The sequence below is a fragment of the Lethenteron reissneri genome, chromosome 8, assembly GCF_015708825.2.
Source record: "Lethenteron reissneri isolate LAM-NWPU_2019-01 chromosome 8, ASM1570882v1, whole genome shotgun sequence".
In the NCBI taxonomy this organism is placed as follows: Eukaryota; Metazoa; Chordata; class Hyperoartia; order Petromyzontiformes; family Petromyzontidae; genus Lethenteron; species Lethenteron reissneri.
The window spans coordinates 11,744,719-11,761,478 of record NC_083786.1 but is presented as its reverse complement, the minus strand read 5'-3'; the positions used below and the strand labels follow the sequence as shown (position 1 = coordinate 11,761,478).

The following is a 16,760-nucleotide window of genomic DNA, read 5'->3' as shown; positions in this document are numbered from 1 at the left end:
AGCCGTTGACAATGTGAGACATAGGACACAGTAGGGGGCACAAGGGGCACATCTGCCAGTCATCTCAGTCAACCCATTGCACCTGGGTCTGTCCCGTAACCCTCTGTCAGCGACCCTTCGACACTTGACGTGGCCTCAAAGTGCACCTGGCCTGGCACAGGTGCTGTGATGACGTCACGGCCACTCAGTGGCGAATGGCGGCTGTTGTGGTTGTTGTTGCCCTGAGAAATGTCAGTTTACGCTCCAGTTAAAGATATTTTTCAAAGTGTCGACTCATTTGTTAATTGACGACTTTGGCTTGTTTTTGTAGAACTTTCCGTTAATGGTGTCCTTTCGGAAATGCGGCAGCATGACAAAACCCTTCTCCACCCGGGAGACGGTCACGGCAAAAGAGGTGTGCCAGAATTGCGCGACCCACTTCGAGGTCACTGCCGACGAAGCGGAGTGCTTTGGCCTCTACGCGGTCACAATCTCCAGCTCGGGCCACAGTGAGTGGCACTTCCTCAAAGACAGCGATTGTCCGCACAGCGTGTGGGCCAAGCTCACCGGCAACAATTCCACCTCCAATCAATTGGTTTGCTACTTTGTCTACAAACCGCTGGACAACATCGACAGGCAATGCCGAGATTCCGAAAACCTCTTCATGCAAGAACCCGACACCAGCGCTGGCTTCACACCTCCAAACAGAGACAGTGCCGATGGAAACACCTTAAGCCAAGATGTCCCTGCAACTAATCTCATGACATTATCCGTGAATGAGAGCACTTTTCAACGCGCCAACACACAGGATCACCGCACCAAGCTTTAACGCGCATTGCACAACCGAAAGTGCAATTAAGAAATGCAATAAAAATGTACTTGCTGCATCATTCTTGATTTGAAGCTTTCGTGACTTCAGGAATCCATACTCTTTGGTTTTTTCGGTAAAGTTACGTAGGCAGAAAATAAATCACGTTTCGGGCGCAACACAAGCGTGCTGCATCATGGCAAAAAACCGAAAGCAGATATATTTTTAGCCGTTTTTTCTGGTCAAGTAATATTAAAGTTGCAAACGTCCGCAATAAATCATTTGCATCCTCTAGTTGTCCCTTCATTGAATGTTTAAAAGTATGTAGCTTGGAGTTACAGTACAAGTATAAAGCTGTTAGAAAGACAGCTTAAATAAAGTAGCTGCATTTGTGCAGATGTTAATACGTTTTTTTTATATATGTTATGTCATGCCAGTATTCAATGTACATATTTATTACAGATGTTATAAGTTTGCGTCGAGTATTAATGTGTTTGTATCGAGCAACATTTGAAGTTCTATTTTAGCTGTTAAAAAGTTGAAAAAATGTATTTAAGCAGTTGTACATATTAGCATTTTTGCCCCTCCAGCTATGAATAATCCTGAAAATAATATAAGTACATACTTTCATTATTTATTGTTACGAGTGTATAATCATGCTAATATCATTAAGTTGTATTAAGACAGTAGGAACTCACAAAACAATCAGACATCTAAACTTTTCAGGTTTTATTTTTAATAAAATCTATTGCAAATTCAGCAGTTCGCTTACATAAATGATGTAATTTCTACTCATGTAATCTTCTTTCGTATGGCTGCTGATGTAGATGCAGAGCAACAACCAGATCACAACCGCGTCAGGGGCAGTAGCAGAGTGTATCGCTGTGATGTTTTCTTCGTATTTGTGTATCGGGCATTGCGTTTTATGTTGTATGGTCTGTTCTGGATGACCAGTCGCACACTGGAGAGAGTTTTTTTATATTGCATTTGTGTATCAGGTATCCGCATCTGCTATGGTTTGTACGGATGCGGTTTCGGAATGTCATAATTACATAAGAGCCAGACATGGGACAGTCACAGTTTTTTTATTAACCAAAATAAAACGATGTAACCCATCAGCAGTAAGACCTAATTACAAATGTTTGAATTTATTGGTGTTTGTCCGTGCGAAGTACACAATACATCACACAATTCTAATAATTATTTTCAAAGGGCTGATCTAACTCCAAGCTTTGCCAATTGGCCAGGAAATCAAAACTTCACCACCTTTGCCATTAATAGTATCAAAAATTCTACATTACCAAAAAATGTCTGCTATATCTTTTCAGTTATATGTAGGTGTTAATGACAAATATGGTACGTTTTTAAAATACATTTCCTTGTACATCCCCCCCACTGCTAATGGCCTTTTTTTTACTACAAATTGAAGATATCCATCCATATAGTGGCTGCCTAGAACCCACTTAAGACTGTGGGTAAAACAGATGAATGGCAGCAAAGAGAATGCGGCAGCCTTATCACGAGTCCTCCGTCTCATCCCGGTCTTTGTCTGGGTCTCTGTCACCAATGTTCTCCTGCTCCTTCTTTATTGCTTTTGTGGAGACCAATTCATCATCACCGCCACCACCACCCACTTCCATCTCTATTGGCGTTTTCTTGCTCGTCTCTCCTGAAGACTCGCCTTCCCCTTCGTTGACGCTACCAGAGTCTCCATCACCAGTGGCAACACCCTCTCCCCTTTCTTCACGACCATCACCACCATCATCGTCGTCACTTTTATCCCGAGCTGTCACGGTACCTTTCTCATTTCCTGGCTGTCGTTGGGCACTTGTCTGCGCATCGCTCTCTCGTTGCTCATCCTCTTCCATTGGTTCATCTACCCACTGTGGTGCCCCCTGGGCAGTAGATGCTATGCCATGAGCCTCCATGTACTGCTGTTGCTTCCACATCTTGGCCATGGACAACAGCTTAAGATTGGGCTGGTTGGCCGAGTCTTCAGGGAAGATGTAGTCGTAATACTCCTCCCAGCCAGCATCCGACTGCAAAGAGACAAGACAACATTATGCCTGGGCATAAACTTTCACTTTGCATCCAGTAACTTAGAGCTCATTAAAGCAAGAAATATGAAGCATGCATTTGCATGGCTTCCGTAACACGCCAATTGTCCTCAGTCATTTCTAAACAATAATGTTACGTCCCAAATCACACAAGTAATACAGCGCATTACGTGTGCCATTACCACACTGTCCGGCATGGACAACCCTATTTACACTGTCGTCAAGTTGGTGGAAACCCTTTCATCAATTTGGTAGGGAGGTCCTTTTTAGCAACACAACTCTATACTAATACTAGCTTTACTACCCGGCTTCGCCTGGGACTTGGATTCACTATGCCCGGCCGCCTTTGTCCCCCCAGTGGCGATGTTCACACACCACACCAGTTAATTGTTTGAGGCTGAGTCGACCTAGGGGAGGCCCAGGACCGGTTAAAATAATCGTCACCGGTGGTGGCCGTGAGCGGGAATCGAACTCGGCTCGCCGGGTTCGTAGCGCAGTGCGCTAACCGCTACACAACAATGCGTCACACTTCCACATGCGCGGGTCACGTGACAGATGTGACGTCACAGCTCACTTGCCGTGCAAAAAATATCTGCATTATTGAGCTCCCCCCACCAAAGAAAACAACCAAAAGTGTATTTTTTATAGTTTTTGCATGGTGTACAGTCTGGAAAAAGTACCCATATGGCAAATTTCCAGTTTGTTGCATGTCGGGAAGTACGCTAAACATTTTGAACAGACACATATTCACAACTTTGCCGTTGAAATATATGGAGATTTATTTCACATATAGAAATAGCTGATGTATTTTTATTAACGCTTTCAACTGTAGTTGAAAAGCAATAACTTGAAACTTTTAAGCCCAAAAAAAAAAAGTTTTCGTATTGAATGCAAATTCATGAAACTAAAGTTCAAAGTCGGCGACAATGGAGCAGTCCAAGGGAAAGCCATCGGCGGGAGCCTCGGGAAGCCAAGAGTACGTACCCCGTCATCCGTCTGAACCTTTCTGCGTTTCTTGACACGGCTGGGCATCAGCTTCTGCACCCGCTCGCGGCTGTCTTCATTGCCGAACGGATCTTCGAAGTCGCGCCATGCCTCCAGCAGCATCACTCGCTCTTCCTTCTCCTCGCAGCTGCGCAGCGAGCGGTTGCCTTCCTCGTACACACGCCGGCAACGCGAGACGCGTTCTTTGCCCTCCACCGACAGCTCAAACTTGGCGAAGCTTATCCATACCTGGAAAGATGGACAAGCCAAGGTAATCAATATAAAACATCGTAAATGTAATTCAAAAAGCCCGTGTCTCCACACTCAAAACGAGCACTGGAGCAGCATCCATCTGTGAGGTGGCACTGAGCCAGTGGTGGAAATTCCAGCGATAAACAAGAAACCAGTCCCGACACAGAGTGACCAACGTTGAATTTGCAGTGGTACGTTTGCATCATGGACTTCTTTCACACCGTACGTGGCCAACTGTGCTAATCAGAGGTGCGGGGGAAGGCTGACGATGATCATGAAATAGCGCCCATCAGCTCATTGGGCCCTTGGTGCTGATATAAATGAATCTAAAAAAGAAACAAAATAAACATCTCCAGGAATGTTCTCAATTAATGTCAGATCTTGGAAGCGATCAGAGTTGAGGCTGGATAAGTGAATGCACGACAAGCGTGCAGGCTGCTATGGGGCCATGTTTCAGCAGAGGGCAGTGCTGCAAAATCCATTGTGCTCCAATGTAATTCCCAACCTTAATCAGCACACGCCCCCGACCTGTATGGGGAAGTGAAATAGCCCCCACTTCTCTGTGTGGGAAGGCACTCATCAGTGGACTTACAAAAAGGACTGTACATGTATGTGTACTTGTTTTATCGACCCCGAAGGAATGATGGGCTGAGCTGACTTAAGACGAGAATTTTTACTTGCAACCAGATTTTTTTTATCACCCAGCCACATTATCAGAATATATATTTTATCAAGTGATGATCCTTCATAAAACAATACCTCTGACAATATTAACATCTTTTATAAACGTTTTCATGCTGTATGTCGTATTTTTGTTTACATCAATAACCATGTGATGCAAGATTATGCAATACGAACGCCATACGATGGAAAAAACCACGTGTAGGTTAAAGAGAAAATGCAGCCAACTACAGAACACTGAGTTATAGACTGCAAATAAACATACAATGCCAGATTAATAGTCGAGAGATTAAACTAGTTAGACTGGAAATTTAAGCCCAACATTAGCATCATTAACTGCCAAGTGGGTAAGTTAGCTATCTTGTTGTTACTATCTGCGAACGCCTTCAAGAAAATATCTCAACAATAAAAACATTTGCATTGTCTAACCCTACATCAGAGCACTATGCATGGACTAGTGCAGTGTTCTTCACTAATTTTCAGAGGCGGGCCTCTTTTACCGATACGACATCAGTGTGGAGTGCCGCCACACCGCCTGCCAGGGGATTATTCACATTTGTGTATTGTCGGGGGACGCACGTCAGAGGCCGCACTAAAGGCTACGAGGGGCCACCAGTAGCCTGGGGCTCTGCGCAAAATCCGGCACACAGCCAAAGGTTGACGTCAAGATAAACGAGGCATGTCTTGTGATTTCTGAAGCAATGTGCCCTACATCAATCACTTGCCTGCCTACGCCGAGGGACTCGACACAACCCCGCCTATTGCCTGCAGCGGCACAGCTGAAGATTGCAGTTGATGAGCTAAGTAACCTTATTTATAAGATCACCACAAGGAAATTGGAGTCACCTTGGAACCAGGCATGATTCCTGTTCACAACTGTGCCGTGTCAATTTCCCGTGACTCTTCAACTGAACAATCCACCTCCAGCAACCGAGTTTCTTCAGCACGCATTGAAATACATGCAACAACAGCCTGCCTCTTGGAGGCAAAAGCCTAGCGGTATTGGACTTTTTAAAATCATAAAATCTACGTCTTGTCACAGGCTGAAATCAAATTATGAGCTACAAGGTGACCAAGTGTGTGACAATAGAGCAAGCAGGTTGCTTTACATCTTATCTTTGTGGATGTTTTAGTGTTATCCCCCCTCAAGTGCATGGGGTTTCCTGTGGGTATTTGGGTTTATTCCAAAAATTTATATTCACTAAGGAATTGGCCCAAATTCCCAATATGGATCCTCACAAGCAGAGTTATATTGAGGCGCTATTGAGCTTTCATAAACTAATAGAGAAAATAAAGGATCAATTACCACAGCCCACATCAATATCAGTAAATATTCACTGGGTATTCTTTGGAACTCAAGAATAACAATGTTTGCTATTATAAATCTGCAAGCAGTTGAACGGCTCACAGGGCTAAATATAGAATTTTGAAAAGTTCGGTTGCGAAAGAGAGACAACTTTTAAAAATAGAGACTGGAAAAACCGCGGTTGAATGTATGAATAAACCCCCCCCCCCCAGTAATTCTGCACTTGAAGGCATGTTAAAATGTCTTCAAAGATTGTAGAAATATCTGCTAAGGGTGACTACCACAGGCAGGTTACTGGACATGGAGATTGGTAATATTGTGAAAAGAGTTACATTATTCGAGCTGATATGAACTTGCTATTATAAAATCTAAACTATATTCATCAAATTGGGTAACAAAGAATGCATGGAAGTAATTGCTATTTTAAAGCAGACCTGGGGGTCAATAATAATTAAGATTTCAGCAATCATTGTTCACGGACATTAACATCACGACTGGAATTCATTACACAATTACACGATTACAACTCGTCGAATCCAGGTCTGGTTCGAGGACATTTGACGATTCAAGCAAAGGGACTGGCGAGAGGTGTGGGGGACGAGGCTCGCCTTGACGTGCTGCGTGCGCTGCAAGAGGCGGCGGTACAGATTCCGTGTCCTGGAACACTCCTCTTGTTCGATCTCAAAGTCGATGTAGGACTTCCACAGCACCTGGGAACGGGAGAGAAAAAAAACACGCGTGCGCAGACGCGCTCACAGCTTCTGTCGTTCAAAGCTGGCGACCCGTGGCTCTGGCGTGGTGCTTATGTAAGAATCACGGGTATATCCAGGGGCTATTCGTCAGAAAATTGAAGGTGCATTAATTAAATGTGACTCGCCAACTCTCCCCCCGAGAAAGTTGCCAATTCATGAAGATATATTAAAGGGTTATGATACTTAACAGAAAGATAAAGTAACATTTTTAAAGTGAACTATTCATGGAAATGCAGGATAAGAGTTTAAATTTAGCATTGCATGGCAAAAGGTTATATTAATATATTGTAACATTACATTTATAGCACACTCGCAGAAGTACCCGGCGTCGCCCTGGGGAAAAATATATTTAAAAACTTCTCTAAAAAATTTCGATTTAAAGCTTTCGTGACTGCAGGGATTCATCTTCTTGGTTCTTTCGGTAAAGTCACGTAGAAGGGAAGTAATAAAATAATATTATTTTATTACTTCTCTAAAAAACACAAGCTATTGTTTAAGCCCCGCATGCCTTTTGTCCATTCGTCCATCAACAAAATGATAAGAGGCTTGCAGAAGTCCAAATAGCTAGAGAAAGTGGGGGGTAAATAGTTGATCTAAAAGGTTTCAAAAAAATTGTCGACTACAACCCCCCCCCCTCCAAAAATGTTTTTACCTCCACGTAGGCATATATACCTACACACCCTACATACAATAGAGTGAGTAGTATTTAGTGGCTCTACAGTAGTATCTGGCTCTACAGTAGTATCTACTGACTCTGTAGTTTTATCTGACTGTACAGTAGCGTATACTGAGCTCAGTAGATGCTACTGACTGTATAGTAGTAACTACTAGCTCTATAGTAGTTTCTGCTGACTCTATAGTAGTATCTGTTGACTATAGCAGTATCTGCTGATTATAGCTGTATCTGCTGACTCTGCACCAGTATATACTGACTATAGTAGTATCTACTGACTTCAGTATTATATACAGACTCTATAGTAGTATCTAGTGACTGTAGTAGTAACTACTAACTCTATAGCATCTGCTTACTCTATTGCAGTATCTGCTTACTCTATTGCAGTATCTACTGACTCTACAGTAGCATCTACCGACTCTGCAGTAGTATCTCCCGACTCTAAAGTAGTATCTACCTACTCTATAGTCGTATACCGACTCTATAAGTATCTATCTACTCTATAGCAGATAACTACTAACTTAACAGTGCCGTGGTGAGGCCTAGTCCCGTGCGGAGCCCCCGCCTCGCCAAGATTTCCCAGCCGACCGAGGTGGCACCTTGGCAGGCTGGGGCTAGGCTGCTACCCCCCCCCACCATCCCCCCGTCCGCTCTACAGTAGTATCTACGGACTATAGTAGTAGCATCTACCGACTCTATAGTAGTAACTGCACACATTAGGGTGGGGGGGGGGGGGAGAAGAGGACATCACACTGAAGAATTTACCTCAGGGTTGTGTATTTTCTTTGAAGCGCGAATGATAATTTTTCCCCGCCCCCCACCGATCGCGTGTGTGCGTTGCTAGGGCAACCACGGGTCAGCGTTCTCGCGCATGCGCAGATGCGTGCTTTGGCGCGAGCTCAGCTTAGTAATATAATAGTAATCAATTGTTAATTTAACTACTTTAAAGTTGACAGATGTGAAATATGAATAGTGCTGGCTCACCCGGGGGCTTATCATGTGGTATCTGGGTACTTTTTAAAAACGTGAACCCCACAGTTTGCGAGTTAAAAGCGTCACAAGGTGTGTCCACACACACGCAGACAGACAAAAAATTACGTTTATAGGTAAGATAATGCTTTGTGAAAAACACTGTTATGCTTGACTACACACAATAGGCACAAAAAAGCACAAACCTAGTTTCTGAAGTTGTAAGTAATGGGAGCAGTGCAATGGAGATTTCAGCCACGATTATGCAAAATTATAACCGTAGTAAAAAAAAGATGTTTGATGTTAAAGACTTGCCGTGAGCAGCTGGGTTGTCATGATGAATTGACCAATTTTGTGTGGACTGATCAAGCCAATGACCTCTGGGCATTGCACATGTGGGCGCAGTCATGGAACTTTAAAGTTCAGCTTAACTTCAAGCGCAGTTTTCTGGGTAGGGTTGCGCATTGAACATTTTTTTCTTTCAAGCTTTGACACGCGCTGCTGCAGCCACCTGCAGGAGTCGAGTTCAACTGCGGGCATTTCAACTCTGCAGTGCATGGCCAAGGTTTGAGAAAAAAAATGCTCACCAACTATAGCAGCCGCCCATGGAGAACTGCTGTCAAATTACATGTAACTGCGGGGGGGAACTTAAGTGTTGCATTCATTACAACATTTTGGAACACAAAGTATCAGATACATTATTTGAATAATATTAATTTGAATTTATGAAGTAAATACCTGAATGAGCGATAAATAAAACCAATAGTTAATCGTAAAGAGTTATCAATAATTTTTTTGGTAATAACTGATTTATTTATTCCCATGCCAGATGGTGTAGACATACGACCCAGCAGTCCCACATTTTCAGCTTTTTGCACAGATTCTTTCGGACAAGGCCCGTCACATTACGCCTCACGGGGACAGGAGACGCGCTGCATTGAGGTGCAGTATGAATACTGAGTGACGACGATGATGATGATGATCTGCACAACGCTCACCTCGGGCATGTCGAGGCGTGGCTGCCCGACTGCCAGCTCATAGATTGCTCGTGAGCGCTCCACGTCTCCCAGGATGGTCTCCAGCTCCGCGAACTTCATCCACGTCGTGCAGTTCTCCGGCGCAAACTCCAAGAACTTCTCGTAGAGCTTCCGGCAGCGGTCAAACTCCCGCAGTTGCAGTTCCAGCTCAATGTAGCCCTTGAACAGCTTGTTCTTGGGGCACTTGCCAATCGACATGCCCTGCCGGAGGAACGACAACAGGGGGACAACCGCAAGACTCGAGATTTGTGGATTACATTGTGTTGGTTTATAAATTAACGATGGAAAAGACATTTTTGAGTTTCGAACAAAAAGTAAATTAACAGTTTTAAAACTCAGTAATCCTTTGATTTTATAAATGGAACCATTATTTTCAATATTGATGGGTTTTTTTTCGATAAAATGTTTTTTTAAACACTAATTTTAAACGTAGATATGTGATTGTATATGCAATTTTTTTTAATGTTTACGGCCATCCTGGATTGTTCCATGGCAGTACAATAATGCATGGTGGTGGCTTGAGGAGGGGGCTTTATCCAGCCAAGTAGATTCATCATGGCTGAAGATAATTATCATGTATGTGGCTATGAGCAAATAATGGATTTTTGGTGTGCCCTTAAAAGCTCTCTCAAATTTAGCTGAATAGCAAGCGTGGATATGAATTGCGCGGCATGAGTGTAGTTCCACATTAATGGTATACAACAGACACTTACGAGGACTTTTCGAGCAGCTGTCAGGTTCTTTTGCCGAATCTCGAACTGTGCAAACAGCAGCCAGATCTTGCTGAAGGTGAACTAAAGAATGAAGAATATTTGACATGTGAGTGGGTTGCAATGATAAACACATGCAAGTATAATTATGATAGTTATGCCAATCTCAATTTATTTACCTTTTTGTGTGGAATAAGCTCTAGACAGCCTTGGTAAACTTGTCTTGTTCTATCTGGATCCTTAAGACAAAAAGACAATGCACACGTGGACAACTGTCAGCCCATTCAGATCACTCACCAAATGGGCACTCTATAACATAAAAGATTAATCATCATGAACTATGACCCTCTCAACTGTTTTCATATTGTGCTGCGATCGAAACGTCGTGGGTTTTTGCTTTTATAATTAGAATTTTATTATTTTTCAATTTACGTGACTTTACCAAAAGAACAAAGAACACGACCTGTTCTTTTATAAATGTATAAATTTTGGCCTCCACTATCACTACACTGCGCATCTCAAATGCAAGTTCTCATTATATAAACTGGTTACATGCATTCATTATTTTGCTTCACAAGGGAGTTAAATCTGTTGCTTACAACAAGTTTAAATTCCCCTACCAGCTGAGCTAGATTTTTTTTATGTATACCATCTTGTTCGTGCCTACAATTTGCTTCAAATTCTCCATGGCGATGTTGAAGCTTTGGTGGTATCGCACACTAGCCATAAAAAGTTCGTAACGCTCAAATAGCTCACGTTCAATAATTGGGAGTAAAACCTACAAAAACACCCACTCACATTAAACATCCAAAACAATCTACTGCGCACATGCGAGGCGTGTAAAGTGCTGCCATTCGTGAGTGCGTTTCCATGAGGGCAGCTGGCTTGCCTTCATCTCCAGCTCCTCGAACAGCGCGAAGTTGATCCACAGGTAAATGTAGCGGCGCCAGTGGCGCTTCTCTGGCAGCAGAGGGACGTTGGCGATGGCTCGCTCGTACACCTCGCGCACGGACTCCGCCTCGCAGTCGCTCTCCACCAGGCGCAGGTAGTCAAACCAGGCGTCGTAGTTGTGCGGGTTTGCCTGATGATGCCAGAAGCGACGACAACATTCATGGCGTTCAAATGGATATTTGGTGATATTTTATGGAGTTGGTTCAAGTTGTTTTGATATTAATACATTTTTGTGCATGTTTTTTGTTATATTATATGTGGATTCTTCACGTGGAAAGGCAAAATAATGATGACGATCCACTAACAATTAAGGGCTTGCTAGATTTATGTGAAATGTTGGAAAGCTTGTGGCCAAACACTAGAGAGCAATGTGAAGGGATATCAGAACCTAACATAACCTAGAAGGGAAATTAGTTGAATACAATCTTATCGATAACTAGACAATTAGAGCTCAATATAATGCATATACTAACCTTTATTCCAACGAGACATTGGCAATTTGGTTCACTTAAACCAAATTACCTTAAGCAATGAGGTTGTGTTAGATTCAAACTCAACTGAAAAGAATATACAGCATTGATCCCCTTAATATCACCAGGCATATGAAAACACATCTCCTATAATTTAACCAGACGTGCAGTTTGTAAAATGCATAAAAGTCAATATAAATCTTATGTTGCATGCAACTCTGGAACTGTTTAGCACAATCAAAGCAGACAAGGAGGCTCTCAAAACCAATCAAATGCACTGACGCGCATGACCTGACCTCACCTTGACCTCCTCTTCGTACTGGAAGCGGCGCTTGCTGACGATGACGTCCTCAATACCGCGGCGGTCGCCGTACTTCTTCTCAAACATGGTGTAGTTCTTGAAGAGCTCCTGAGATGACTGCTTCGGTATACGATCCAAGGCATACTTGTATATCACGCGCACGCGATCAAACTGCAAGAGAAAAATAAATGTAGTATTGTCAAAATTATGTAAAAAAGGTCCGTGTGAAAATAACAGAAGATATAACAAAACTACGTACTATATGTGGTAGCCATCATCTCCAGTAATTCCTTATGGCAGTAACCAAAATATTAGCAGGCAAGAGTAGGCGGATTCAAGCGATGCTAAACAACACTGCCGTGTACTGAACGTGGTTAAAGCTTCATTGGCATATACAGAAAAAACATTTCTAAGCTTAACCAAATTTGTTTAGGGATAGATATCAATTAAATATTATCAGATGGATTTGCTGGCCAAATACTTGCACTAATGTGCATAAGACTGAACACAACTGCAACACTATATAAAGCAACAAAAGTTTTACCAGAATAAAATAAATGCAGCATCTACAGCATGTGAAACGGCGGGTAGAAAGAAGACGATTGCTCGACTCGTATTTCTTTGCGGCGCTACCTCTTTCTGGGCTTCTTCGAAGCGGGCGAAGGCAACAAAAAGCGGCTCCTTCATGTGCTCCTCGCCGTAGAACTCGACGGCCCGCTCGTACACGCGGCGTGCGTGTGCCGTGTAGCCGTGCCGGTCCTCGAAGCGGGCATACTTGATCCAGTTCTTTATCTCGGGATGCACCATGACAAGTGCATCGAGAGAGCGAGCTGTCAAGGAAAGGGAGTGGCTGCGGGTGTACAGCACCAACTTTATTTTTGTATTTGCAATCACGCCTATACTGCGCTAAAAGTCTACGTCATCACATTCGATCTAGATGACAGAGGTCACGTCTAAAGTAAAAATGTAAAACTCCTCATCTGCTGAGAAAATGGATCGGCAACTTAGACATCGACCCAAAAAATGTAACAAAAGCTGAAATGTGCACAAAGAAGCAATGAGTGGAACATGCTTGGAATTACAATGGGACGTAAAGAGGATGACAAGGATTAGAGAACATATGGAAGTTAAAGACATCATAAACTCAATAAAAATTGGCTTGTGCAGGACACATTGCTTAGAAGGGATGGTGACCGGTCGTCTAAAATTACAATGAAGTGGCAGTCAAAGGAGAAATCTATTTTAACGATCTGTTAAAATATATTATGTTGTCAAGACACATGTATTAATGAATGTAGTCATAATTATAAAATGTACTCTATGGGAACCTCATTTGCCAGTCAAAATATAATTGGTTTTTTACCCTTCTATCTGGCAACAAAACTGACACCTTTCTACAAGGAGTCATGTTTGCGTAGACCGCAATACCTGCAGTCATAATACAAACAAAAGACATAACTCTGATAATGTGCACTGTCCTTGAAGTTGATTGGTCCACACCCGAGACAGCTTTCCTTAGAGCCTAGTCTCACATGGGTTGGACCAGATGACACCAAAAGGTGCACAACTCAAAGACAATGCACCATCAGAGTATGAGAGCTCGGGGCAAGCATCTACACTATGGGAACCTCATTTGCCAGTAAAAATAGGATAATTGTTTTTTTACCCTTCTATCTGGCAACAAAACTGACACCTTTTTACAAGGAGTTTCTTGTATCTACAAGATCTACAAGAAACTTATGAATGTAGCTCGCATGTTGCAATTGTTACACAAAACACTAAAGTAGTTTAGTGAACAAGTCCATGCAACAAAATTAATTGTCATTTATTTAACCAGGAAAGGCTGAATGAGTTTCAAGACTCTTTTATCAGAGGGTCTTGCATGAGGGTGTGGAGTACTCACCTCCGATTATCACGGTTGGCTATGTATAGTGCGAAAGAGGTTCAACATAGATACATACATACTCAACGTTGTTTTTCCTATACAAGTCACTTAAGTTGAATGCCCAAGTTATCTAGACTATGATTTGAAAATGTATTCATCGCTTTTCTGGAAGTTACGCTGGCGCCAAGGATATATTTCTCGTAGACTGCACGGGCTGCGTCCACCTCCTTGTAGCGGAGCTCAAAGTTGATGTAAGAATGCCAGGCCTGTTCCTCCGGCTCCCACTCCATCCAGCGTTCAAACACTTGCCGGCAGCCTGCCACGTTACTCAGCATCTCCTCCATGTATGTGTACTTGTACCTAACAGGGGCAAGACAGCGCATGCACATTGATTTATAATCGTTATAACTGTCATTTTATTAAGCGCATATATATTATTTGATTCTGTTGCGGCCTCAGAGTGGATATAGGTCCTTGAAATATAGGCTACATTGCAGTGTTGCTTTCAATTAAATACTGTAATATTCGTATTTTTATTTAAACATGGAGAATACAAATAATCACCATAAATGTTAGCAAAAGGTCCAAGAGATGCAGTCATTTAATTGATATTACAAAGAAATAAGAAGTTACAGAACAAACACTTATCTTCAGCATATAGTTTGATTATTAAAATTTTGTTCTTAACAGAGTGGATACAAATCTGACATGGGTACCCAGGTTCAATGGTGTTCTCAAGGAACATTATCAGAAAGTATTTGCAGGACATGAGATGTAACGAGGACATATACTGTTGATTCCTGGTGCTTGGAGGCAGATTGCTGGATCTTGTGGAAAAAAAAAAACCTACGTAACCAGTGATAAACCACAGTAGCCACCTACCAGAATGCGTTGATTCGTGGCAGGATGGTGACCGCACGATCCCAGATGTTGCGCGCATGGTTCACTTGCCGGTTCTTCATCTCCATCTCGGCATACTTCAGCCAGAGTGTCACGTTGCGGTGATCCACATCCAGGGCACGCTCGTATAAAGAGCGTGCTCTTTAACACAAACACACAACCCCACAAACCCATGTTCATACGGATGGATACTTTCAAAAGCTTATTTGACAGGTTTGAAGCATTGGAAAAATAAATTAAAATCACAGTCTGAATTGTTATGTGGAGTGCATCATTTTGGTACATTGTGGTATTTTATGCACTTTTACCTTTGGATTTCTTTCAAGCTCTCCTCCCATTGTGCGTACTTTATCCAATTTGTGACCACTGTCCGATTCTTCCTGATATTATCCTCAAATGTCTGCACACACATTCATACAAACAGCTTATATAATTGCCAAAAATCATATCAAAATCTATTTACAAAAAGGTACGGTCATTAACACACAAGTTAGAAATGTTTCACAACTTGCATTTTAAAATGATGATGCTCTTTAATGGGGTATATTAAGACAAACTGTATATTATGGAAGGCTAACGTAAAATGTGGGATGCTACAAAAAATATACCTACATTAAACGGTGTATTTTAAGAATGGCTGTGTCAATAGCAAAAAACTACTTCTAAACAGTTTACAATCTTTGACAGTACACACATGCATAAACTGGAGACAATTGGATACGCGTGAGACTGTCGGCGTAAACCAGTGTTCTCACTGCAAGGCTCGCGGGCCACGGGAGGCCCCTGGTGGCCTTTAGTGCGGCCCCTGATTGCGGCCCCCGACAATACACAATGTGAAAAACCCCCAATCGTGATGTCAAACCACAATGGTTTCAAGTGTGTGGCGGCCCTCAGACTGACGTCTTATCGGCGAAAGCTGGCCTCCCCCTGAAAAATTGCGAAGAACGCTGCCACCAATGATTACGCGTTGACAAGCGCTTCTTCCGCAGGATCCTGCAAACCCTGAGGCCTCAAAGCAGTGCCAACCTTGCGCTTGCGTAGCTTGTAATCCGCAAGCTCCTCTTCGTCGGATATCTTCTGGCGCGGCGGTGGCGGCAGGAGCTCAAGCTCTCTCTCCTTGGCTTCGCGAAGCAGCTGCTCCGCTGTGATCTGCAGGTCGGCCGGTGCTTTGTTCTTCACCTGCAAACGTCACATGCGTCAAAAGCTGGTCAGCGGCAGGTACTGTGGATGTGTGTATAGGAGCACCAGGTGGTGCATTGGTCAGTCATCTCAGTCAGTCGACCCATGGACACCTGGGTCTGCCCCGTGACCGTCCTGCCAGGTGGGAGTTCGACACTTCACGTGGCCTCAACGTGCACATAGCCTGGCACAAGCACCGTGACGATTGTCAATCAACTGCTGGATGAGTGCCTCCCCATGCCGTGGCCTACATCTGAAGAGTTGCCTCCTACAGCCCACACACTCGCCCAATAACAGACCAGCCGTACAACAACAGAACTTGGTTATGTTTTACACTCACCCTTTAGACTATCATTCACATTCGACTATCGTCACTATTATTGTACAAATACTATCATCACCCATGATCACTCAAGGCCTTCTCAAGCCGTTACCACCCCTAACACGGTCCTGCGACGCAACGTATCTAGCATCTGCGCACGACCTCATCTCGTCACGTACTATACTACATTTTAACGTTGTTGTTGTTGTTCTTGTTATTATAATGATGACCGAGTTACACGTCTCAACACGATGATCTCCTTCAAGCCGAAGGCTCCGTCTAGCCGAGGAGGCCCCGTATGACGCTTACCTTAGCCACTTTCGGGATTCGCTGCTTCCCCGCGGCCGTCGAAGCCATGTTTGCGTTGTCGTTGGACTACTGCACGCGGAAATATGATGCGCGCGCCTCCTGTACGTCCGAGTTGCCGTGTGTTTGAGATAATTTAAAGAAAAAAATCCTCTCGATCTCAAAGAGCGCGGACAGGTCCCAAATAACGAAGCGAAAGCACCAGGCCTCACCACCACGTGACCACGCCCCCCTCCTC

General features: G+C 43.3%; 2 protein-coding genes across 2 annotated transcripts in view; one reads left to right on the top strand and one right to left on the bottom strand.

The window, feature by feature from the left end:
* LOC133361228 (ras and Rab interactor 2-like) overlaps positions 1-1,859 on the top strand; it is a 20,371-nt gene extending 18,512 nt beyond the window's left edge. Inside the window, exon 13 of the mRNA XM_061580118.1 lies at positions 311-1,859. Within this exon, the coding sequence (XP_061436102.1) occupies positions 311-808 (498 nt within the window). The 3' untranslated portion in view covers positions 809-1,859. The remainder of the gene's footprint in view (positions 1-310) is intronic.
* Positions 1,857-16,760, bottom strand: CRNKL1 (crooked neck pre-mRNA splicing factor 1). The gene is made up of 14 exons (XM_061580132.1): positions 16,526-16,760; positions 15,742-15,894; positions 15,024-15,115; positions 14,698-14,856; positions 14,009-14,175; positions 12,564-12,742; positions 11,931-12,101; positions 11,098-11,289; positions 10,388-10,447; positions 10,212-10,292; positions 9,460-9,699; positions 6,676-6,777; positions 3,829-4,077; positions 1,857-2,826 (listed from the first exon to the last, which is right to left on the bottom strand). The coding sequence occupies exons 1-14, from the start codon at positions 16,571-16,573 to the stop codon at positions 2,305-2,307; spliced, it is 2,415 nt and encodes an 804-aa protein (XP_061436116.1). The 5' UTR covers positions 16,574-16,760; the 3' UTR covers positions 1,857-2,304.

What these genes read in the sequence shown, in the direction of transcription:
- CRNKL1 (XM_061580132.1), bottom strand. Translation starts at nt 16,573, where the DNA reads ATGGCTTCGACGGCCGCGGGGAAGCAGCGAATCCCGAAAGTGGCTAAG. An exon ending in GAATCCCGAAAGTGGCTAAG is followed by an intron (nt 15,895 to 16,525) that starts GTAAGCGTCATA and finishes TGACGTTTGCAG; the next exon opens with GTGAAGAACAAAGCACCGGC. An exon ending in AGCTTGAAAGAAATCCAAAG is followed by an intron (nt 14,857 to 15,023) that starts GTAAAAGTGCAT and finishes TTTGTGTTAAAG; the next exon opens with AGCACGCTCTTTATACGAGC.